Here is a 26,819-nt window from a genome sequence, read left to right as displayed (position 1 = left end):
GCTTTTTCAACGTACAACGTTAGAGCAAAATTATTCAACATATTTGAAGTTTGTAATTATTGTGGACTTAAAAAGTGATTCGTTTTTGGTATTTGCAGATGGGTAGATATTGCTAAGTTTCTACCTGGACGATCCGATAATTCAATAAAAAACCTCTTAATATCGTCTTTAAGTACATGCAACTCGTTTCCTTCTTTGATTGTTGTATTTGTACAACCTCCTTTGTTAAACCATGATATCATTCCTTGTTTGATTGTTCATATATAATTTCCTTTGTCACAAAGTATATTCTATGTACACATATGTTGGTTGTTACTTGTTAATATGATAAATAAACAAATCACGCAACATAAAAGAAAATTTTAAACAAAACTTTTGGGTTTAGACTTTAGAATAAAAACCAGTTATGTCTGAAAAAGTGTTTAAAAAAAACAATCAACAATCAAAAACCAAATACAAAAAATAGTCGATCAACATAACAAAATATTAGGGGATTCAAAACTGAAAAAAGTTTCTAAGCATCAGCAACGACCTCTTCAGAAACATCCACCAATTCTTCAACCTCAACCTGTTTGGCTTCATATTCCTCTTCAACATCACTGGCTTCACCATCTCTGAGCATTTCTCTCTCCATTTTGTCATGTTGATGATACTTCTTCCATTGATTCACCCACTCACTCCATTCCTCCTTCAACTGTTTCCTTTTCTCACGATCTTGCTCACTCAATAGCAATGAGATATCTTGATCTTCCACATCGTACTTTTTGCTGTACTTTTTCAGATTCTTCAAGATCTCCTCCTCTTTCTCAGGGCTCAAGAATGATGGTGGCCTTGGCCTCCACAAAAACTGTTTCAAGGTTTTGTTTATAATTTTTTAAGCCAAAAAGAAGCAAACCGAGATTTATACACATTTAAATTTTAGTGCTTAATTAATTTTACCTGAAAGAAATGGTCCTTGAGAATGCGATAGAGTAGCTTGCCATTGAATGACCAAATGTTGAAACCATTTTCCATTTCATGCACAGAAGTCACTGATGTTGCAACATACCTTTTCAACAAAAAACAATTATGAATTATTCAGCCACTTTTAAACCAAATTTATGAAAATGTTACCTACCTTCCAGTAGGATCCCATTCGATATCGGTTGCCATAAAATGCTCAGCAGTTGCCATGGTTTCAAGCTCATCCACATTAAAGAATTCCAACTGTCCATTGAAGCCCTTCAACCCAGCCAAAATTACGAATCTGCCACCAGGAGACCAGAAAAGGGCATTGGCTTGTTTTTGCTTTAGGGTTGTGAGTTTAGAGACTTTCCCTCCTTTCATTGAGTAGAAACTGATATCGGGCCTTGGGTTATCACCATGAATGATTGCAAATCTGTGACCCTTGGGCTCCCATGCAAATGCAATGATTTTGTCGTTTTTGTTTTCGAGTTCAAAAACTTCAATTGGGATGTCGCGTTCTTTGATTCGGAAAAGCTCAAATCCAGTGTATGTGCTTTTTTTAGTTTTTGTGTATCGGTCAACTTTGACTGCAAGATATTCTCCTTCACTTTGCCAATACATTTTGCAATCACTCACACTGAAGAGGTTCTTTTGGCGTAACTCTGCTTTGCTTGGGATTTGGAACAGACTCACCTATAATATATATAAATAGTATGGAATTTTTCAGATTCTTGAAATATAAATAGTCAAAAAAAGATTTTCTTTAATGTGTAATAACAACTTACTCTAGCAGGTTGATTTCCACCACCTTGTTCAGGTACAAAGAGTGCAAAAATAGGATCAGCAGGAGACCAACAAAAATCAGTCACATTTTCAACTTTAATTGATTTCTTATCAATAAGACTAAAAGTCTCTGTCTCATACACAGAAATCACATTTTTTCCAAGTCTAGCAAAGTACTTGTCTTCTTTTCCACCACCCCATCTGCAAAATAATACCCATATTTAAATAACCATAATAATTCTTCTACAACTAATTTATAATCAAACAAATATTAATATATTATCACCTGAAAACAGGCCAAGAAACACCAGAAAAGCCTCCACTTCCTCCAAATGCAAACTCATCTGCACTTCCCTTGAAATCTCTCATTACTTTGCTTGTTCTCACATCAAATATGTTGAGCACCACCCTCTAATCATGTACAAAATTATAACTGTTAACTCAAAAAAATATTTGTTTGTTCTATAATTACAACAAATAGTAATGTGGGTTTTCATTTATTTGTTTATTGTATCCTCTTATTTTCATTTCTTTCTATCATAGCATTGTAATTTCAAGTTTATATTATTAACATGTACTTTGAAACATCACTCCAACTATTGCATTGTACTTTCAATTTTTTTTCTTATTAAGACACTGTACATTAAAATATCTATTTATTTATAGCAGTAGAATTTGCTTTGTATTTGGATGACACTGTTATAATTGAGTAGATTTTTCAAATTACAATGTTGTAATATGGAGAAAATAAAGTAGGATACAATACTAATTAATAAAATGTGTTGCTATTTCTTGTATTTAACCCTATAAAAAACCTCCTTACATGACTATCTCGTGGATTGCTTGGCTCATGGCTGCTGTAAGTAACCAGATACTTCTCACCAGGAGAGAAGTCAATCAATTTAACCTACAATTTCACAACACAAATTTCAAAATTCAAAGATTAAAAGCCTAAACAAATAAATATATTTAATTAAAAAAGTAAGATCAATTCAAACTTCAAAGTAATAACCTGAGGATGAGCATAGCGCATAAGGCGATTAAAGGTAGAAGCACCACCCCACACAGCAGCACCCTGTCTATGGACAGTTGCCAAGTATGTCCCCAAAGGAGACCATTGCACAAAGCTTTCTGTCCAAAACTGTATACAAATTAAAGAACCAAGAAAGGTTAAATTAGTAAATACAACCATAAATAAACCAGAAAAATGAAAAGTAAAGGATAAAAAAGATGGTTAATTACAGGTCGTTTGTAAACAGGATCAGCTTTCACTTGTCTTGCATCATTCCACAAAACCTCTGTGTCTGATCCAGCACGAATAACAAATTGATCTCTACCTTTCTCATCAGTAAGCCAATGTTGTAGATTTTCCTGTATTGATGCACAATAAATGTTGACAACTTATAAAGAAAATAACTAAAAAAATGAATGCAAGATACATGGCATAAAGTTATACGCAAATGAAAGTACATACCCCTGAAGTGTATGGTTTGGATTCTGGAGGTGCCCACTCATCTGGGACTCTCATGAACTTCTCAATTTCATCAAAAATGTTGACAGAAAAAATGTGGGCTCTATCAAGCTTGTACCCATTGGTTTTTTCCTTTGCAAGTTCAGCTTCCTACAACAAACCATGCCACAAAAACAAAAATTAAAATCAATTTGCAATCTTGCTAAAAGATTAAAAGATAAAAACATCATCTTTTTTCTATAGATCCAATGAGTAACAGAGTAAGAAAGCTATTAACAAGAATTGTGGGACAAGAGGGAGGTATATACCTGTGGAGTGTTGTATTCGATGAAGCAGTAACCTCGAGTTTTCCCAGTTTCTTCCTCAACAGGCATCCAAAGCCCATTCTCCTTGATTACCCCAATTTGACTGTAAATCTTACGTACTACACCTTCTAGCTTCTCAAATTTCTCACGGGGAACAACTGGTAAATTGTCCACAACAATAATGTTGCCAAACCCAGCATCAAATTCCAATGAATCCTCCTCGTTAAGATCTTCATCGTCACTGAAAATATCAGATACTCTTAGCTATTACATAATACATATACATAAATACATGTATTTGATGCGAAATTTTCAAAAACACACACAATGTAAGTGGATTGTCAATGGTTCAAAAACCACGTATAGATATGTAACACAGGTAACCCTAAATTAATGTGCGATAGATGCACGATGAAATCGTCCCAGTTTATTACAGAAAACAAAACAGCAATTAAACGCATATGCGAGCATGTATAATAAAGAGAGTGACTGTAAGAGATTTAAGCTTTTACCTTTTGATACCGAAGTCTTCACCGGGAGGAACCCAAACAGAGTTCCAGTCAACTGCCGACAAATCAATATTCAAACGGGAGGCCTCCGTTCGGATATCTTCCATTGACATTACGTCCGCCATGGTTGCTTAATGTTTTCTGTATGGTGAAAACGGCCTAGGAAAAGGTAATCCTAAGCAGTTTTCGGCTACGCCCTTTTGCAACCGATGTGATGAACTATTGGTCGAAATTAGGGTTTTTGATAAGATTTGTTTTGAGGCGACGGAGTGACGGTGCGTCTATATAAACAAAACATATTTTTATTGTAGTATTATTTAGAGTAAATTACATAAATGGCCCATGTGGTTTGGGATAACTTATGTATTTGGTCCTTAATTTAATTTTTTAATTCGACTCGTCCCTATAATATGTTTTTATTGTGTGTTTGGTCCATGTCTCAATTAAAAAGAGTAATGTGCCCTTATCAATATCTTTTTTTTTATTAATTTTATTATATATGTATTTCTAGATGGGCTCACTTGACCCTCACAACCCTCATTCCTTATCCTTTCCCCACCCATTGTCTTATTCATCTGACCAACCACTCCCACTTTTACCATGTCTTCCATTTTTGAAACCTACTTGTAAGCATAATACCAAGAAAATGAAATTAAATCTAACTGATTGAATCGGGCTTACAACCAAAGAGTTATGACGAATAATATTGTGTCCATGTTTCCTCCCCTTTTCCCTCATTGTCCCTCTTCGACAAGTTATGCTTACTTAACTCTTTCGATGCTCTAAATCGACGAAGAACAATTGATTCCCTCTATCTATATCTCCAAACTCCATCATATCTATAAGGTTAAAGAACAGGTTTTCCTCACCTTTCCCCTCCCCACCTCGTCTCCCTTTTAAGAATCTATTTTTTGCATGCGAACAATAAGGTATGATGGTAACAGTGACTTGAGTTATTATATTTATCGGATGAAATGTTGATGATTTGGGATTCTTCATCGTCGACTCAGTGTTCTATAGTTATACCCATTGTCACCAATCAATGGTGGATTAGTTATATTCATCAAATTTGAGTTTTTTGTAAGTGGTTGATATCATCGATGGTGATGTTGATGGCCAAAAAAATATGACTAGTGCAAGTGGCAGTGCTTATTGAAGAAGATGACCAATGCTCGAGTAAAGAAAAACATATTGTAATCATGTGGGTTATAGGTGGGTTTACAGATTAAATAGAGGCAACGACGTTGTCTGTTTGTGGTTTACAGTTTTTCCGATGGAATTCTTTGTGTGTGGGGTAACCTAATCAAAAAAAATCAACAGCAATGGTTTCGCTTTAGCTTATTAATTTCTCACATGGTCACCAAAGTGGTTAAGTGGTTGCATCATGTTTGTTTTTAGAATTTTTTTGGTTGATTTTTTTGAGCTCACTAGAGAATGTGATGGAGGTTGGGATGAGGGGATGGTGGTTGTATGGTCGGAGAACACAAAAAAAATGGAAGAGATAGATGGTGTGGTAATGTGATTGATGTACACATGATTCGACTAGCTGTACATTGATTACATGTCTTAAGAGCAAAATTAGTGTGCTTAGTGGTGGTGGTGATAAGTTTTCCAACAACCAATGGTATGGTCAGAGAAGATGACTCGACCACGAAGGCTTAGGTGAATAAGTAGAGAATGTAGGCTTTTTAGAATGGGGCCCACATGTAACACTCTAAATTTTCAAACGAATTTTTCATTTTTAAATCACATAAAATCAGTATAACATTTTCTCAAAACCCCAATGTATCAAATGTCAAAAACACAATTCAACAAAACAACTGATAATATCCCAGAATCCTCATCATAGTCTCGAACAGGTGTGTACAATCAAGTCGGCGCCTTCCCACGATCCTAAGAAGTACCTGAAACACATAACACACAGCACAGTAAGAATCAAGCTTAATGAGATCCCCAAAATACCACATACACAAATAATAAGCCTCTCATGACTATAACTCGGCACGGACCATCCGGTCTCATGCGTCTTGGTGAGGACCCTTCGGTCTCACGGCTCGGTGTGGAACCTACGGCCATGTGTCTCGGTGAGGACCCTCCGATCTCACAACTTGGGTTGGACCCTCCAGTCCTATATCTCAGTGAAGACCCTCCGGTCTCACAACTCGGTTTGGACCATCCGGTCCTAACTCGGTAAAACACATAATAATATAGCATATATCACAAAGACAAAATGCATATGTAACGATCCAATTTTCATGACCAAAAATTTCGTTTTAAAAACATTACTTAAGAAAATATTAAAAACTAAAAACATTGTCTTATCAAATCATAACACAAGTGAACCATGTCTAAAAGCCAATTCATACATTCAATCAAAATATCAGAGTACAAATCCCAGTGAAGCTCGTAAATGCGGAAACCGGAGAGTGTGTGTGTGACATGTTGCTACCGCGTCGGCTCCTTTCCACTAGCTGAGTAGGTACCTGAAACCAAAACTGAAGACTGTAAGCACAAAGCTTAGTGAGTTCCCCCGTCGTACCACATACCATACAAACACGTAACATACATACTGCCAGGCTATTCTGGGGTGCCTGACTACCCGGTACGGCCGTTCTGGGGTGTCGTCCTACCCGTGTCAAGCCATTCTGGGGTGCTGACTACCCATGTCAAGCCATTTTGGGGTGCTGACTACCCATGTCAAGCCATTCCGGGGTGCTGACTACCCGTCGGTCCTAACAACCGACCACAGGGACTGGTCCCCTCATACTACCTCTATCGCATATAACATAACAAGCCAGCATGCAAACATATCATCATATACTGTCAGACGTATCTGGGGTGTCTGACTACCCTTCGGTCCTAACAACCGAACTCGACTACTATCACATACAACGTATCATGCTAGCATATAACATATCAGGTAGTAGTAAACCTAGATGATATCACAAAGACAATCATATACCATACGTCTCCTACTGGTGGGTCGGCATTGTGGCCTTAGACCCACCGCTACTGGAAGGTAACTCACCTCGAAGTAGCTGCTGATCTGATCGGAAACTGACTGCCTACTGCTGCTGCTGCTGCTCCGGAAATCCTCCGGCTGCAATTCCCACAATATACCCAATCAAACACTGCTCACTAACCTTTGGGTAAAATGACCATTTTACCCCTGACCATGCCCTAAGTCAAATTCAGAGTCAACTTTCAGTTGACCCGACTCGTCGAGTTGGCTTTCCGACTCGCCGAGTCCCTATCCAAACGACTGCCCTGAATCCCGATCCTACCCGTCGAGTTAGGCGACGACTCGACGGGTTTACCTTCTTAACCAATATTCAAGTCCTTCATCCTTCTCGCCGAGTTGTATGAACAACTCGTCGAGTTCATCTTCATCCGATGAACACTGATGCTAAGACTCGCCGAGTTGTATGAACAACTCGTCGACTCCATCTTCATCCGAAGAACACTTATGCTGAGACTCGCCGAGTTGTATGAACAACTCGCCGAGTCTGTTCTTGATCTAAGGAGATTGCCTTGAACTCGCCGAGTCAGGGCATTGACTCGCCGAGTACCTCCATAGATGAGTTAAGCTTCCGACTCACTGAGTCACACCCCGTGACTCACTGCTCACTCGACACTACGAAAAGGGGACAAACTCGGAGACTCGCGAACAGACTCGCCGAGTCATATGAACGACTCGCCGAGTCGTTGCCATGCATCCACTAAATACACAAATTTGCTCGATTCCAGTCCATGCCATTCACAGATCTGGACTTCTAGGACACGAATCACACGTAAAGTTTCCAACTTTACGTGTGGATATTCACCAATATGGATTTTAGGGCTCAAAATGTCTCAAAAGGGTAGATCTAGGGTGAACAAGCAACATGGGGCCATAAAGCTAACAGATCTGAGCTCCTGGAGCTCAACCTTGCCTAGATCTAAGGGCCAATCAGCCTATTACGAAGTAATTTGCACATACAAACTTGGGGTTTGGCTCAAGAATGACTTACATGAAGTAATAAGCATAGAAATAGGGGAAAAACGGGTTATACCTCAAAGGAACTGCTGAAAGAGTGCAAAGATGCCTGGATTCCTTTCCTTCCTCTTGATCTACTTCCCCTTCTTCCTCAAAACCTTCAAGAACACACACAATAGCCTCAAAATCTCAAGGAACAAGCTTAGAACGAGGGTTTGGAGCTTCTGGGGAGAGAATGGGGGCTGGCCTGAGCGGATAAGTCCTTTAAATAGGGTGCAAACCCCTGAAACTTAGGGTTTCATCCAACAGCTGTGACTCGCCGAGTCCAGGATATGGACTCGCCGAGTCGCCAACTTAAACGTGTCCCGGGTCCCGCATCCACTTGGCGAGTCGGACCTATGACTCGCCGAGTCCAAGGCTAAAAGAAAGGAAATACTCAAATAACATTTACGTACCAGGAACCGGGTGCTACATCATAATATCACATAACTCAGTATAAGCACATAGGACCCTCCGTTCGATAACTCAAAGACCTTCTGATCACACAAATTTACTGCTCAGGTAAGTATAGTGAGAACTGAGAAGACTCACCTCGGAAGTAAGCAAGTAGATCTAGTACCCCACGAACAGTCTAGACTCCGCATATATAATCTAATTATCTATAATAAGCAATTTGTAATAATCACTTTGATATGCTAAGTTAACTCCTCCACTAAATCTAAAAAGGGTGAAAAGACCAATTTACCCCTCCATGGTCTCCAAGGTCCACAATTGACTAAACCCTAAAAGCCAACGAAAGTCAACACCCAAGTCAACAGTCCATGTTGACTAAACCCGTCGAGGGCATCTATGCGACTCGTCTAGTTCCTTCGCTTCCTCTGAAGTATCGGGAAAATCCAACTCAACTCATCGAGTTGTCTCATCAACTTGTCGAGTTGTAGCGTGTCCAATCCATCGAAGAAAACCCTAGCGGACTCGTCGAGTTGGATCATGCACTCTTCGAGTCCCTCTAGACCAATTCTCATTCAGACGATTCTAAGCAAAAATAATGTCTGAAACCCTAGATCTAGCCTCCCAAGGCTAAAATACCACGTAAAGTTGCAAGTTGTACGTCCATGCATGGAATATAGGGCTCGAAATGCCAAAACAAGCTCCATATAGGGTTTAATGCATAAAAATTTGCAACCAGCTTGATAAAGCTTGGATCTTTGGGCTCAAGGGACTATATATGGTCCAAATCTGAAGTCTAATCTCCATGGCAAGCTGAAAACACTCTATAACTCAAAGAAAGATGGAAAAAAAGGCCCTAAACTCCCTAGAAACAGAATCTAATCAAACAATGAGCAAGGTGGTGACTTTTTACCCTCAAACAAAAGCTTGGAATGAATGACCACCAGATCCAGAAGCTCCCTCTCGTCTCAAAACTTTTGCTCCTCAACTTTCCTCCGAAAATGCACTAAAACACACAATATTAGCCTCTATTTCTCTCATACAAGGTTATAGTTCGATTAGGGTTTCTCACAGAGTATTAGGGTGATAAGGGAGGCAGAAATGAAGGCTTAAGATCCTTTAAATAGGACACAAACCCTGAAAATTAGGGTTTTCTCACTCAGCACCTACTCGTCGAGTTGGGGTCCTCCAACTCATCGAGTAGATTCTAAAAATCATGCGGCCATTAACTCCTATACACGGCGAGTTGGGGGCATACAACTTGTCGAGTTGCTCTGACATTATGAATGTAAATTAATTTAAAATTATATCTGGGAGTCAGGATGTTACACCACATGTATTTATCTTTTTAATAAATGTTTTTTAATAAGATAATAATAATAATAATAATAATAATAATAATAATAATAATAATATAAATGTCAATTTAGGTCTAATAGGGACTAAGCATGAAATGAAATCAAACTATATAGATGGTCCAAGTTAAAAAAAAATTATGGAACAAACACGTAAATTACCTTAAACCACATGGACCATTAATGTAAATTACTCTGTTATCAAAAAATTTAGGTTATTACCTTTTCCTAAGAAATATATTAGACAAAACTACAAAAATGGTCCCTGCAGTATGTAATTATTATAGGATTTGGTCCAACCCATACTTTTTTGGATTTGTGGTGTTTGTTTGTGGTTTTGGTCCCTATCCAAACCGAAAAGACTAAATTTCCCTTCTGATTTTTTTTTGTATGTTTTTTTCTATTTAATTTACAGTTTTATTAGATTAAAATATAAGGCCCACAATCTCTCTCTCTCTCTCTCTCTCTCTCTCTCTCTCTCGTTTCCCAACTGAACCATAATAAAAGCTCATAAAGATAACGTTTGCTTCATACTTTTTGATATGATGATTTCTTCAAGTTCGTTTGTTTCTTTGTTAATTTGGGTTTTGGGGTTTTCTTTAAAATATATATTCCCTTTCAATTTCTTTGTCATGGATGCTTTTGTACTTGATTTTGTTTTTGTATCTGTGAATGAATCTAAATTGATGTTTTATAGATTGTTTGTTTGAAAATACAAAGATTTTATGCGTTGTGATTTCATGAGCTCTATCAACATGAACATTTTTTTTATCATCAATATTTAGACCCAAATTGGTCTAATTTCTTTATCTAGTTTTTTTTTTTTTTTTTTTTTTTTTGTGGTTATGCTCCACGACATCTAAAGCCTTGTGTGAATTGATTCAAGAATGAGGAGTTCCCCTTCGTTCTTTGCTTGTTTACATCCTTCCTAATGCAATCGTTGATAAAAGAAAGAGACATGTGAAGGTTGATTCGAAAGGGATGACTTTCTTTCTTTCTCTCTCTATATCTATCTCTCTCGATTTCCATTTATTTCTTGTTATTGGTGTCATCTTGTATATATGAAACCTAATGAACAGGTGATTGATCACTTAAATTCATATATACCAAAATAAAGAAGATTAAACCATTCAAAAAAAAGGTTATCAATCGATCATCAAATCAACCCAACTAACCCATACCAAAGCTCAACTCTAGATATACCTTGGAACCAATTTCTTTGACTTCTTGTGAGTTTTTTGATAAGCATGTAATGATTATGTGACTGAGAACTTGAGTCGCTTCCTCCTGCATCTTGTCGTCACCCAATGAACGAGTAAAAAAACATGGATTTGAGATTGAATAGTTTGAAGGATGGATTAAGATGAGTTCCATGTTAAAAAGTTTGGATTTATTTGATATGTTCGATTTGGGTGTTTATCATTTTTAGTTTAAAGAACATAATTAATGTTTTGGGGCTGCAAAAAGGTTGTTTGGTTTGAGAAGATGAATTGTGGGTGGCTTTATGCATGAGAGAAATAGAGAGGGAGAGAGAATATATATATATATATATATATATATATATATATATATAGAGAGAGAGAGAGATACTAAGGGTATTTTAGTCTTTTGAATTTTGGGAGAGACTTTTTTCTACATACAAACATGTTTAAATGGACCAACAATCCAAAAAGGTTATGGTTTTAATCAAATCTAAAAAAATGCATAGCAAACAGATATTTTTTGTTGTTTTTATCAATATATTATTATTTTTCTAAAGAAATAAAAGATGTAAAAAACCTATTACTTTATAATTAATTTCGTAAAATAACTAACATTTTGGGTTTAACTTTTTAAATATAAATTAGTTTTCCACATATAAATTCTCGTGTATTTTTATTTTGGTTGGTTTAGTTAGCTTGCATGTAATCTTTTGGTAACATATAAATAATTATTAAAAAAACTTTATATTTGACAAAAAAAATTGTTTTGACTAACATGTTGGTTTTGGCTTATAATTCATTTAGTCTTAGTTGTTATTGTTTTGGTGTTATTGATGATTTCCAACATTTAAAATCTGGAAAAAAATAGATTGTTGTGGAATTAGATAAAAAAAAAGTTGTGTCTTATTCTTCTTAGCAAAACACATATTAAAATTTATTTGCACGATACTTAGAGATTGCAGCGGATAAATAAAATCGGTATAGTTTGGTTTGGTATCTTAGTGAGTAGCTCCATTAGATTGTTTTCAAAATAAAACATAAATACAACTCCTAAACTCTGATATTTAAAAATCTATTTTCAATTTTCATATTGTTCTTGTTAAACAATATTTTCTATCTTAGAAGTGATTTGATCAATAATATTCCCATTAGATTTCTCTAAGACTTTTTTTTTTCCACCAATAGTATATCAATAATAGCAATTCAACAAATTCCTTAGATATTGCATTCTAATTCATTTTCAAAACAACAAACATAAAAACTTTGGTTATTAAATGCATTATGATATGATTCCTCTAAAGTTAGCATACAAAAATGTCTTATTATACTCACTAGTTAATGTCTTGTATATATTATGTAAAGTGTAATATGTAATTTGTTTATCTATAAATAAAATGCACTTCCACCTTATTCAGTGTGATGAAATTTATTCTCATTGTATCTACAACCGTTTAATCCCACCCTTAATCTCTTCATCTCCCCTTCTTCACTTCGTCTTCTTCTTCTTTGTTTATGCAACTCCTCCCCCATGGCGTCCTCCTTTCAAAGTGAATAAATTATTACAAGATAATTCCTTATGTCATGCATACTTGGGGCGTACGCATGGCATAGTCCATTTAATGAATCACACATGCATGTGGGTATGTAGGGCGTATGTGACCAATAAACAAACCCTACTTTTTTAGGGTTTGAACACTATTTAAACATCCTTAACTCTCCAAAACATTTTCCCTCATCAGCCTCCATCTCTCAAATCGCCACTTGCAAACCTTAATCCATTGTATGAGTCTTTGAGCTTGAAAGTGCATTTTTGGTGTTCTTAAAGGAGGGAGAACAAATTGGAATCATCTTGGAAGCTCAAGGCAACCTAGATCCAAAAGTATCTCACCCTCAAGAATCTTTTAGAGGTATAAAGTCCAATTCTTGATGGGTTATTTTCTTAGATCTTTCTAATCTATAGTTTGTGTACATTTTGGTCCTATAGTTTTGGTCTAGTGGAGTATGAGCTACTCCATGTCCTTGAATTGTAGTTTTATGTAGTTTTAAGCTCATGGATTCATAAAAATGAGAGCTTGAACACTCTCATTAATCCATGTAGAAGTTTTGGAGCTTTGGATGGCTTTTGGACCAAGGGTTTGAGTTTATACCCTCTTGTATGCATGTAAATGGATAAAGTCAGAGACTTTACCCATTAACACGTCCCTTGTTACATGGATCTCTGGAGCTTGGTGCTTTGGATTGATGAAATAAGTACTTAATGAGGAATTGGGGATTTAACTCTGGTACGTTGGGCGTACTGAGCCTAGGTGGAATCTTTGACTTTTTGAAATTGACTTTGACCAAGATTTTGACCACGTTTGACTTAGGGGTATTTTGGGTATTTTGAGTAAGTAGTTTGAGATTAGGTCATTGTTTGTTGTATAAGTGACATGTAGAGTCAACAGTTGGAGCTGTTATCCTTTCAACTACATTTCAAACTATGAGGTGAGTTTCCTCACTGAACTTGTGGGTCGAAGGCATTAATGTCAGCCCAGTAGATTATATTTCCTGGATTAGGATGTTACTACGATGTAGATATCTGTCAAGATTTGCATGTTTATTTATTTGTTGTTATATGTCTATCTGTTGCATATGTCGATATAATGCGGTTTGGTTGAAGCAATATTGCTTTGTGCGGAAGCCAACAAACCCGGGAGCAAGTCAGACATAAGTTGTGGGTCAAAAAGACAAGCCAAACTTATGTTATGGGCTCGAGAGCAATCCAAACATGAGTTGTAGGCTAGGAAGGCAAGCCATACTCATGTTGTGGGCTTAGGGGTAATCTAGTCTGATGGTTATGGACCCAATATCCATGTTGTTTTATGTTTGTGTGGTGGTATTTTGGTGGAACTCACTAAGTTTTCGCTTAAAGTTTAAGTGTTATGTATCAGGTACTTTTGATGACTGAGGCAAGACGAATGCGTGATCGTACATATCATTCGGTGACATGTTTTGGAGATGTTATGATACATTGATTTTGGAATATTTATACTTGATATTGGTTTCTTATGACTTGGGTTTTTATTAGAGACAATGATTTTCCTTTAATTAAAAATGAAAAATTTATTTGTGATTTTTGGACGTTACAGAATAATCAAATGGTTCCTCTACTCACATATCAAAAAAATTTGGGGCACGTTGTTGGTACCTTTTCTCAAACCGGTTCTTGAACTTCTTATTAATAATAAATCACCATCGAATCCAGCTTACACAAAGTGATTGTAGGCTAATCAACGGGCCATCATTCTTCTTTGGGCATCACTTATAGAGGAAACTTCTTCTGAAATAGTTGGTCTTTCCACTACTCAATAGGGTTGGGATGCTCTTAAACATCCACATATCAACTCCTTTATTTAGTGGATTCAATCGTTACGATATCAACTTTGTTAATTGTCAAAAGGTTCATCCTTTGTTGCTGATTTCGGGCGAAAGTTCAAATTCATGTGTGATCAATTGGCGGCTGTTGGACATCATGTCGATGAACCATATAGGGTTTATTGGTTCATGTGTGGTCTCAGTTCATCATTTGAGACCTTTTTAAATATTATTTGAGCCTCCCGATCTCCCACTACTTTTCATGATCTTCTTGCTCAAGCTAAAGCACATGAGTTATTTTTACGCTCCTTACATGATACTATTTCTCCTTTAGTTGCCTTTTCGGTTAATACCAACACACCTGCTCCCTTCGTGGACATGTTTGCAGGCCGATCAAGGGGCTATCATTCTTCTCCAGACATCACTTACGGAGGAAACTTTTTCTAAAATCGTTAGTTTTTCCATTGCTCAACAAATATGGATTGTTCTTGAACACACATAAATCAACCCCTCTGTTGAACAAGTTTAATTGTTACGAGATCAGCTCCATCAACTGTCAAAAATGATGGTTTTAGAGACATATATTGAATATCACACAACACATCAACATATATTCAACACACATGTCTCTACAACCATCATTTTCCATCGGGTCTACCTTGAGAGCACCTTAAAGACGAAGTATAATGACAATGTAAGATAACATTACTTATATATTTTGGGAAAACTACAATAAAGTCCCTACATATTGGCCTCATAATCGATTTAGTCCTTATATATTTTTTTATTCAATTAAGTCCCAAATACCGGTAATCGTATTCAATTTAACCCTTTGACCCGGTCAACAGGTCATCCAACTTTCAAAAATTACATTTTCGGCCCAGATTTCAAAATTTATTACAATTTTGGTCCAAATTTTACATTTTTGGCCCAAGTTTTAAATTTTTTTACAAATTTGATCCAAAATTTACATTTTTTGCCCGAATTTTAGAATTTTATTATAAATTCATCCTAACTTTAGTCTTTTTTACAACTTTTTTTCTCAAAAGTTTGTTTCTAATATGTTGTTTCTTTAAAACTCATATTTATACAAAAAAAAACATATTTTCACATAAAAATCTTATTTTTTCTATATAAAAACTTTTTTGTATATGAAATATCTAATTATAAAAATAGGTTTGGATTATTTGTGTGATTTCTCTTAAAAAATCAATTAAGAAATTTAAAGTAACCCTAAATTATACTATTAAATTATAGTTTGTCAAAAACTAGTTACACTAGTTACCCTAAATTATACTATTAATATAGATATTTTAATATGTGTTCTATTTAGTGTGTATTCTTTTTTGTATGAGATTATAATATAGTTGTTTATATGTATGTTTCAATCTGTTGCATTTTTGTAAATTAAATCATACCTTCGATCACATATATACGACAAAAGGTATGTAGAGTTGTTATAATCTCATATATGACAATCCATATTGATTTCAGTAGGAGTTGTAACTATCAACGTTTGTAATATTTTTTTACATTTGTTAAATGTCATTTTCTGCCAAAAACCTCCTTATCGACAAATGACAATTGCTCCATTCTAGATAGTTATTTTTTGTTATTACAACAAACAAAATTGACACATAAATCCGATTTTACAAAGAAGTTTAAATAAAGAAATCTAAAGTGATGATGAACTATATGTATGAACATGTATTCAGCGAGAAACAAAAAATATGAAGTTTTCAATATGCAGCATCTTCTATTATTTAAACTTTTCCTATAAATGTGATTAAAGAACAAATAAATAATATTAAAATGAGTGTAACTAGTTTTTGACAAACTATAATTTAATAGTATAATTTAGGGTTACTTTTAATTTCTTAATTGATTTTTTAAGAGAAATCACACAAATAATCCAAACCTATTTTTATAATTAGATATTTCATATACAAAAAAGTTTTTAAAAAAAGTTTTTATATAGAAAAAATAAGATTTTTACGTGAAAATATGTTTTTTTTGTATAAATATGAGTTTTAAAGAAAAAACATATTAGAAACAAAGTTTTGAGAAAAAAGTTGTAAAGAAAACTAAAGTTAGGATGAATTCATAATAAAAATCCTAAAATTTGGGCAAAAAGGGTAAATTTTGGACCAAATTTTTAACAAAATTTATAATCTGGGCCAAAAGTGTAAAATTTGGACCAAATTTGTAATAAAATTTGAAATCTGGGCCGAAAATGTAATTTTTGAAAGTTGGATGACCTGTTGACCGGGTCAAAGGGTTAAATTGAATACGATTACCGGTATTTGGGACTTAATTGAATAAAAAAAAATATATAAGGGCTAAATCGATTATGAGGCCAATATGTAGGGACTTTATTGCAGTTTTCCCATATATTTTCGGTACCTTATTAAATATCATGCATTGCACTATTACATGTATTTTCGTTTATGATGTTTTGTTACATTATATAAAATCAAGTAACTGGAGCCCGCCCTTATCAGGTAAGGTATTACCTTACACATGGGAGGTGCAACGTTCGAAACCTGGGGGGTTTAATTAAGAGTTTATGAGGAAAGGGTATGCAATGCACTTAGATGTCTTAACGTATCTCCTAAGGAGCAAGCCATCACCTCTTATCTTTGCAAAAACGGGGAGTCGTGGCAAGACATCGAAAACCCATTTATGAAGTTATAACAATGTACTTTGACTTATATAATGTTTTTCCAAAAATGTAGTTCTATAGCTTTAAAAAAGTTATAAAGAAAGATTAAGAAATTTTAAATAAACTTTGATGAAGTTATGAGGTTGTTACATTTATATATATAAAATGCTTGTTCATTTACATATTGTTCTTATGATGTCTAGATCCTCTCCGGTTAACTAGGATTTCCATGTCATACTTTCTATTTTGACATGTACTTATGTTAGTAACGGGTATTTAGTGATGTTATGCAGGCTAAGAAGCTTGATGATATTTAAAGATTAATTATGATGGTATATTTGAAATAGTTAGACATTTTACAATTACTTATTTTGTTAATTATGATGTCATCGTATGAACTTTTGATAATGTACTCTCAATGTTAAAAGTTTTCCGCATGTTACTTATTGCACAGCCTCCTGATTTTTTTTACAATTAGCCCATCTACTTTAAATTTATATATATTAGACCCAAAAATATTAAATTTTGGCTGTGCCCTCCCTGCTCATTGATTTTTATACATATTATATTTCCGGCCCTCCAAATCAATAGTTGAAGCTCCGCCCCTATTGCAAAGTACTTTGCAAAGTACTTGTATAATGGATGTTTCATAATACGGTTCATCTTTTAAAGCTCGTCCCCTTGATTCAAAATGCCAAAATATCTTTATATAACATGTGTGAAGAAGAAAGTCTCATGTTGAATTCTTTGTATAGCATGTTGGTTCCATCACAACAATCATTAAAAATAATATATATGACCTCTATAATGGGTGAAGAAACCCTCACCACTTATGTTTTTATCCACATAGACCGATTAATAACATGAAAAATACATCATAGTCAATAAACACGTTATAGCTATATTTTTAATCTTAAAATCTATATCTACATACATGATTTTGGAACTTTCAATCCATGTGACCTAAGAAAAGCATTATGAAACTCTGCCATCCATAACTGACATTCCCATCCTATTACATCGATAAATTGTACATCTTGTGAACACATACATAACACGTTTGTCGCAAAAAAATTTCGTTTTATATATGTGGTTGTCTTCGAATGACACAAGACCCTTTATGTATGTTCCATCTAAAGGTCAGAGATAATTTCTTTATCAAGAAAAAAAAATGTTAAAAATATATTAAAATCAACCAAATAAAATTTTTATGGAATCCTTTTAAATCCAATTCCATTCGATTTCACAACCAAACATAAAAATTCATATTCCAATTCCACCAAATGAAGTCAATCCCGCCTAACCAAAGGCACTCTTGTACATACATAAATGGATAAAGTTGCTCATAACTCGCACAAAAAATGATAGTCTTTACCGGAACAGTATCCAATCTTTTCACGCGAACAGCCGTCCAGGCCACGAATTCAAGCAATGGTGCACCGCCTCCGGACAGTCGCAACCTACCAGCACCATCACCGCTACCGCCACCGCCTCGAACCCCTCTGCTATCATCCCCGAAGCCATCTTGGATTGTTAGAACAGAGGTAAGGTAACACTTTCTTAAATTGATATTTATACATGCTGGTTTTGTTGCTGCTGTAATTCGTAATGAAACTTAATTTAATTATCCGTTACTGTATTGATCGAAACCTGACAAATAGTTGGAGCATGAGAGTTATGGATTTGGGGAAAACTGTTGCGATTTTGAACAGGTTTTGATTATTTGAAGTTGTGACTGTTTAGATCTCATCCGATACAAAGTTTGTTCCGTTTACAGGCGATCAAATCGAACTTCCCATGCTCATTTGACCTCTTAATTGTTTGTATATAAGTCGAAAACATAGTAAATAGCTAGAAGTAAAGTGAATTAACGAAGGCATTATGTTCATATAAATGGGAGCTCAAATAGTTGAAAATTGATTTCTTGATTTGCCCTTGTTTTGTTGGTGTTTTTTGAAGAATACCTGGTATCCAAATTGCTCTTTTTTTCTTGCAGTCTAATGTTAGATTAGAGAAAAGACAAAAACCAGATCCTTCATGTGTTGTATGCAAAGGGAGTGGAAGAGTAGATTGTTTTGATTGTTGTGGAAAAGGTTAGCTTTTTCCCTCACTTCCATAAAAAAACACAAATGCATCAACACTTGCTAGTTTTTCCTTTTCTTGTGGGCCCTTTTGTTACACAGAAAGAACATGTTGTACTATGTTTGTCATGTATGTGTTACAAGTGATGTTTCTTTATATTTTGTTTCAGGAAGGACAAACAATGTTGACTTAGCAATGCTTCCAAATGGGGAGTGGCCAAAATGGTAAAGTATCCTAAATCTTGAGCATTTTTCTAAAAAAAGTGTTTTTTTTTTCCAGACGGATTATGCATCCATGTTTTCAATCTATAACCAAAATATGTAACCATGTTCATCCCACAAATGTTTATTTTTGCAACATAATGTTTGACTTTTTGACCAATTTGAGGTTTTACACAGGTGCAAGACATGTGGTGGGAGTGGGCTTGGCTATTGCTCAAGGTGTCTTGGGACAGGGGAATACAGGTATCTTATGGGATTTCAATTTATGAAGAAAGATAATGATGGAAATGGAGGAAATTACAAGGTTCGTGATATGTTAAGAAATCGCAAGAGTGCAGCAGATTTGCTTCCAAATGATGAAACAGCTTAGAAGTTGACATACCACTACATTTTTCAAATCTGGTCCTTATCGGGTTTAAATCTACAACAGCCACCCTTCATCTTCCGGTTGAGAGCCGGATGGCCCATAATATTTGTGGTCACTCATCAGATATTCCATTCATCACAAAACAAAGAAAGATTTATGGATCACCAATGAGGTGTGAATAAAATAGAAACAGAAATGTTGAACAAGGGTTGAAATGTGAAATGGTGTAAACAGAAGGTTTTATTAATGATTGGAGGTTAAAAAAATTAAAACATTCTTTTTGGTTTTTATGTGGTTAGAATCTAATTTGTAATGGATTTAGGTTTATGTATCTATTGTAAGTAAATCGAAAGAAAAGTGTTTGATTTCAATGTTTTTCTCTTGTCGCATCTTGAGTTAAAAAAAAAAAAAAATCAAAAGATTTTCCCTAGGTGTTATTTTTAAAGGTCTCAACTCTTGGATAGTCACATGCCTTCTTTTGTGGATGATTTGCTCTTTCCTAATGGACCAGATGATTTGTAGTTGTGCGAGTCTGAGGTTTTTTCTTATGCAAAAGAAACAAAAACCGAACTAAAAATAAAAAAATATATATATAAACCTTAAACCATTGAGTTTAATTTTAGAAAAGAAGCAATTTTGTATGGTCATGGTGGTTTTTTGTTTTAAATCCAGAAATAAGAAAGGATGTGAATCAATCTTAATATGATGTAATTTGTAAATTATTTAGGACCAAATACATAAATGTCACTATATTTTGACCATTTTTATTTGGGAAATTGAGTAATCTAACTCATATAAATGAGTTTTTTTTTATAAAGAAAATAACCATTTTTTCAGCTTTTGAAAAATGATTACAATCTCCTAAATGTCTCATTGCGGACTACTTTTCATTTTTTTTTTTTTCAAAGAATGCTCCGTTCCGGATTTGATCTTCAAATTCTTCCGGAATTATCTTTAGGTTTTTTCCCATTTTTTTTTTGAAAAAATATCTTCCATTTATATCCGAAATGCTCATTTCTAAGGGTTTAATATCCCAATTTTTCAATAAAATGTATGATTTTATACACTAATATCAATATCGTATATAGTTTATATTTAGGCGCTGATATTGCCACTGTAATTTTTTATGTTTCCACTGAAAGAATATAAATTGTCAATTATGCCCCTACTACCTGAGAAAAAGAAATAACAATCTTTATATAAAAAAACCCATGATCTTCGCCTGGTAGTATCCCTCGTAAATGTATTGTAGGTGATGAATCATCTGTAAAAGTAGAACTTCGTTGACTTCAAAAGATACAAAAATTTCATGAGTATTGTACCATTGTATTGTGTTATTAAAAAAATATATTCTTTAATCACTGTTTCAACTCTATCATCCCCACCAACATCATCGTTTCCGATCATCATTTTTCTCCGGCCACCAATCTTCTTTTCTCAACTACTAAATCCAAATGGTTGACCTTGTTAGTAGAAACCAAATTCCCGGCGATTCCCACCATCGGTACCCTTTTTATCCAACATGATACTCTCCAATGAAATGGTTGTGAGTTTCTCCAGTTTGTTTGAAATCCAAATCTTTTTTTAAACAACCTGTGATTCTATGCAGAACCAAGTTTGTTTTCTTAATCTCTCTAGGTTTATAGGCGTTGCAAGTGGGATAAAGTTCCTACCTTGGCGGTCATCTTTTTCGTGGTGTCTATCAACTCGACGAGGAAGAGACAGAGATAAATAGGGACGAGAAGGGTGATAGAGTTTATTGGTTCTGATCATTGTCTCTCGCAAGGTTGCTTGTGATAAATAGGGTTAGTCTGTTTGAGTGGGTGATCTGTTTTTTTTTTCAGCAGTGAGAGAGACAATTGGGATAAAGGAGGTGGAGCGTTGTTGGGTATGGCTGGCTCGAGCATTTGGGAAATTTAGTAGCTGAGAAAAGAAGAATGGTGGCCGGAAAATAAATGATGACCGGAAAAAAAAATTGTTTTGTCCGGAAACAATGAGGTTACGGGTTGGGAACTGAGGATAATAGAGTTGAAACGGTAATTAAAAGGTTTACAATAAATAATAAAACCATCAAAAAATTATAATTTGGCATACATCGGTAATTACTTTAGGGGCATAGTTGTCAATTCAAATTTTATTTCAGTGGAAGCATTAAAATTTGCAGTGGCAATATCACCTCCCTTATATTTACTATATTTGTTTAACTCTTTGTTAAATTTAAGTAAAAAACGATTTTTTTTCGAAATTCCGGAACTTTTCTTCGGATTTCAGACTTGTTCTTGAAATTCCGGAGTTTTTTTTTTCAAAATCCGAAATTTTAATCCAGAATGTGAATAGTAGTCCGGAATGTCATTCTGGAATCATTAAAAAAATGTTTTTTCTTTGTCCGGAATATTCATTCCGGTCAAAGTGGTTATTTTTGCTAGAAGAAAAAAGTTAGGTTATTTTTTCAAGTAAACATTTAAAAGAGGTTAGATTACTCAATTTTCTTTTTTATTTTTATTATTTAACTGTTATATTTCAGTTTTGTTGATAACAACCCTTAAGTTTTAATTTTTTTTTCTATGGAACATTTTGACATGCTATACCATGTTAAAGTAGGAAGAATATAATTCTTTTGTCAAAATGCATGGTTTTATTAGAACGTTTAGACTAGGAACATTAAATATGAGTCATGTTATTACACCACTTCTATATGTTATCTTAACTTTCACACCATAAAAAAAATAATGTTTTTATCTTATAACATGTTGAGAGAGAGAGAGAGAGAGAGAGAGAGAGAGAGAGAGAGAGAGAGAGAGAGAGAGAGAGAGAGAGAGAGAGAGAGAGAGAGAGAGAGAGAGAGAGAGATGATTTGATTGACTTAATCACCCCTTGCAAAATGTCATAACGACCACAAGAAGCACCATAACACCGCCAGAAGGGGCGATGTTCCCCGTGTTATGTTGCCGTTCAGATATGTCCACGTAGATTTTGACAAAATATCGTACATATATGCTCTAAAACACTAAATTTTGACAAAATATTTGTGACTTAAAAACGTTTGACTTTACAAAATTATAAAATATTGATAGTTTTTATTGAGGTAACTGAAATATAATTATTAAACCCCATAAATGATCAAAATATAATGGTTTTTACTTTTTAGATGGGTATAGATATATTAGCTCTTAACTTCTTAACATGATTTTTTTAGAACAACTTCCTTACATGATTAATTCTTTTAAACTCGTAGTTTTCATTGCACTCCATTTGGTTATTGTTCTTAGATATGAATTTATAGATTTTTTCCCATTATATTGAGAGATTCGATAGATATTTTTTCAAGCTTTCAATGATTTTGATTTCAACAACAACAAGCTCCTACATTTGATTGCTACTTTTAGTGCTTTATGCGGTTAAAAACCGATAAAATTAACCTAAAACCAAACAAAATCGTTTTTTTTTTTGAGATAGAAACCGAATTCTTCTGGTTTCATTTTAGTTTTAATTAAAAGCCAAAACCGAACCAAACTATGTTGACCCACTTTCAAAGAAGGGTAAAAGCAAACGACACATAAATAACTTAAACTCGAATACAAGCCTTTTAACTTTAAGGCACTTTATACAAATTCTACGTATGATACTATAGTCTACATCACAACAACAATAAACAATCGTGCCCAACCCCTCCCCTCATTAAATAAACCCAAATATGCCCGGGCCTATCTCATTATCTTCATAGCATATTACGAACCCAAACTTTCTTCGATTACCCTTAATTGTGTTTCACACACACTTTTATGTATCGAGATGCACATATACGCATCTGATACATACAAAGTACGCATCTGATGTGTACAACACCAAAATACGCATCAGATGCGTACATACATACAGGAGCTAGTTGCGCCAACTATTTTGCCTCTTGGCTTCAAACGCGGACCCATCATTGAGCATATCTTGAGCATCCGTTTCCATGCCAAGCTTAGAAAGAGCCAACGCTTGCATGTAAAACGCGGTGGGCCACTCGGGCAGACAAACTTGAGCTTGCATTGCGTCTCGCAATGCAAGCTCAGGCTGCCCGATCATCATGTAAGAGAGTGCCCGTCTCACAAAAATCGTGCCCGAAGGGACCGGCATCATTGAAACCAACTATGCATTTTGAAACAAGAAAATGGTTAAATTGAAATTTGTATTTGTTTTTTTTTTTTTTTAAATCAATCAAGAATTAATTAATTAATTAATTACCTTGGAATAATGTTCAACAGAACCTTTGAAATCCTTGTCTCTAAATGCAATGTCTCCAAACTTTTTTGTGTTTAGCATGTCTTGCACTTGTTGAGTCCATTCTTGGAATGATAGCTTCAACAACATAAAGATTTACCAACATATCAATATAGCCAATTTACTTTATTGCCATTATGAATAAAAAATAAAATACATTTCTCATATTGTTAACAAGAGTAAAAAGTACATTGTTATTATGCATTATACTCACCTCATTTTCGGCCCCCTCTTCATCTCTGTATCCTGTTTTAAGCAACATGTCATGTACTGCAGTAAGATCCATTCTTGCACATGCTTTTCCAAGAGGAGAAACTATGGTGGGGACCACTGCCACTGCCACTGCTACTGGAGTTACTGTTTTTATCAAACCCATCAACACATGTGATGCAACCTGAAAATTTTACAAATTTCTACTCAAAATAATATTTTTTTAATATCATTTATCCAATGTGGGAAAAATAAGACTGTGTAGTCTCACATCTGTCTGTTTTTGAAGGGGAGCAACTGATGTGAGAAGAAACTTAATATCCGGACGATCTCGCCCCTCGTATTGAAGACACTTTGAAGCAAGTTCCACCATTGCAGTTGCATCTTCATCACCATATTGCCCTTCCAATGATGAATCCATCAACAACAATATGTTTTTTCCACGTATTAAATCTAATGCCTGAATACAAATAATCAAACACATAATAATTAGTGTTGTTTCTTTTTTACTTAATGGACTTCAATCTGATAAAAAAAAAATACATATATTTACATGACTTGGAGGTATATGCTTTCCACTCAAAAGATCCAGTAAGACAGTTCCATAGCTGTAAATCACACTCTCTGGAATAACCCTGCCTGCAAAACACAAAATGAGACTTTTTCATTAAGTCTTTAACTTTTTTTACAAATTTACCCTCAATCCTCATTTTAAGTACTGAAATTTTAAAATATGAGAAAGTATGAAAGAGGTGCCACCTGTACGCAAAAACTCAGGGGGAGTATAAGCAAGATTAGTACTATAACTCTTCCCATCTCGACTATTTTTCATTAAACCAAAACTAGATAACCGAGGATCACCATCCTATCACAAAAAAAATAAAAAAGTGCAATAAAACTTAATTTACAAATAAAGATTATTCATTTATCAAGTACATAACATGAGGAAAATATGTATTGTACTTTGTACCTCATCAAAGAGGACTCTATATGCATTTAGATCATGATAGATTTTCCTATTTTCAGTATTGCAATGGTCAAGAGCTTGTGCAATATGGTTTGCAACTCTCACACGCATTTCCCATGGCAAAGGTTGTTTATCCCCTAACATTTGTAACATGTTAAAACACAATTAGTAAAAAGTAAAAAACTAGTCCAAATGTGAAAAGTGAGAGAGAAAAAGAAATGTGTGTTGTATTGTGTATGAATTATAATGGAAAAGCATACAATGAAATAGATGCTTTGAGAGGGTATCATTGGGCATGTATTCAGCGACTAAAAGACGTTCTTCTCCCTCAGCACAACACCCAATTAAGTTAACCAATCTCTTGTGTCTAACCTTGCCAACACCAGCAGCTTCTGCCTATAAAGAATGCTCAATAAGATAACTATGAGAAAAGGAGGGTATTTATGTCTTTTGCACAAGGTGATCGAGAGCAAGTAATAAAACCATCCATTTTTTAGGATATTTGAATATTTCACAATTGCAAATAAAAAAGCAAAATTAAAGCTAGAAAGCCTTCATTGTGGAATTAACATTTTGTTATGTGTATTTGTGTCAAGAAGGCCACCACATTTCTTAAGAAAGCAACTTTCTTGGTAACCCTAAATTGCTTTACCTTTTCATTCAAAAAGGAAAGAAATCATTATCTCGCTTTTCATAGAAACAAACTTTTCCTTATTAAGTTCACAATCATAAGAGGGACAAATTGCAACAGAGAGCAAGTCGTTTTCACTTCAGTTCTTTATCGTGAAATTTTGATTTTTTTAATAAAAACTTCCGTAAGTAAATTTATTGCAAAGAAATCAGTGCTCATGAAACACGATTCAAGCTCTTTAGCATTGTTTAAAGAAGAAATAAAAAGAAACCTAGAAACTGAATATGAAAAGCAGAAAGAAGCCACAAAAATCATGGATACATACCACGAATTGTTGTGGGTCGGGCCAAGAGAGCTTGGAAAAACGTTTAATGGCGACGACTTTATTGCTACGAAGCTTCCCTCGATAAACCACATTCGGAGCTTTCTCTCCGCTCTCTGAAACTATAAGCTCGCTGCTGAACCCATTCGTTGCAGCTCGAAGCTCCGTCAGTTCGAACTCTTTGAATGCGGGGACTCCTTGATCTTGATCTTGTTGATCTGATCCTTCATCTCCATTGGCTTTTTTTCAGCAATTTATAACAAGAAAACAATCAATCAGTATCGATGGTATAAAAAATCCAAAAATAATACTCCTTATTAACGAGCTACACTTGCTTTTTAACTTAGAGATACCGACAATAAGCAAATAGAACAATGTTGCTGTTAAAAGTTACATGATTTGGGTTTTGAAAAGGACAAGATTCAACATCGGAAATCAGTGTAAGGGAATATAAGAGGATTGTGAAATACTACCTGGATCTGGTTTGGATTCAGGGACTTGATCAGGAGTTTGAACATTGGCGGTTTTGGACTGGAAACAGCCCATTGTTGATGAAGTTTGTTCACATAAAATTTGCTCAGAGCTCTTGTGATGAAGTTTGTGCGCTAAAGGACAAAAACCCTAGAAATGTAGAGGTGTAAAAATGGAGTGTTGTGAAGCTCTGTGAGGGAGAAGGAGCAAATTACAGGGGAAGAAAGAGAGTACAGTGGTTGTGATTGGGGGTGGGGTGGGGGTAGGGGT

At 34.8% G+C, this 26,819-nt stretch overlaps 3 protein-coding genes across 3 annotated transcripts; 1 reads left to right on the top strand and 2 right to left on the bottom strand.

Moving 5' to 3' along the window:
- Window positions 1-360: 360 nt before the first annotated feature.
- On the bottom strand, window positions 361-4,283 carry LOC145061099 (eukaryotic translation initiation factor 3 subunit B-like). The gene is made up of 11 exons (XM_079008475.1): window positions 4,017-4,283; window positions 3,508-3,745; window positions 3,203-3,349; window positions 2,971-3,099; window positions 2,741-2,869; window positions 2,552-2,635; window positions 2,015-2,139; window positions 1,731-1,929; window positions 1,118-1,638; window positions 940-1,048; window positions 361-847 (listed from the first exon to the last, which is right to left on the bottom strand). Exons 1-11 carry the CDS (start codon window positions 4,136-4,138, stop codon window positions 515-517), a joined length of 2,136 nt encoding a protein of 711 aa, XP_078864601.1. The 5' UTR covers window positions 4,139-4,283; the 3' UTR covers window positions 361-514.
- Window positions 4,284-18,273: 13,990 nt separating this feature from the next.
- On the top strand, window positions 18,274-20,053 carry ENA (DnaJ/Hsp40 cysteine-rich domain superfamily protein). Its single transcript, XM_079011244.1, has 4 exons — window positions 18,274-18,556; window positions 19,009-19,105; window positions 19,264-19,318; window positions 19,493-20,053. The coding sequence occupies exons 1-4, from the start codon at window positions 18,374-18,376 to the stop codon at window positions 19,683-19,685; spliced, it is 528 nt and encodes a 175-aa protein (XP_078867370.1). The 5' UTR covers window positions 18,274-18,373; the 3' UTR covers window positions 19,686-20,053.
- Window positions 20,054-23,222: 3,169 nt separating this feature from the next.
- Window positions 23,223-26,819, bottom strand: LOC145061802 (serine/threonine-protein kinase BSK2-like). Its single transcript, XM_079009375.1, has 10 exons — window positions 26,552-26,819; window positions 26,082-26,317; window positions 25,386-25,521; window positions 25,129-25,262; window positions 24,918-25,023; window positions 24,712-24,797; window positions 24,430-24,618; window positions 24,163-24,342; window positions 23,913-24,026; window positions 23,223-23,816 (listed from the first exon to the last, which is right to left on the bottom strand). The coding sequence occupies exons 1-10, from the start codon at window positions 26,622-26,624 to the stop codon at window positions 23,565-23,567; spliced, it is 1,506 nt and encodes a 501-aa protein (XP_078865501.1). The 5' UTR covers window positions 26,625-26,819; the 3' UTR covers window positions 23,223-23,564.

This window comes from Lactuca serriola, chromosome 7 (genome assembly GCF_051521515.1).
Source record: "Lactuca serriola cultivar US96UC23 chromosome 7, Lser_US96UC23_V15, whole genome shotgun sequence".
NCBI lineage: Eukaryota > Viridiplantae > Streptophyta > Magnoliopsida > Asterales > Asteraceae > Lactuca > Lactuca serriola.
The sequence above is the reverse complement of the archived record's forward strand: the minus strand, read 5'-3'. Positions and strand labels throughout refer to the sequence as shown.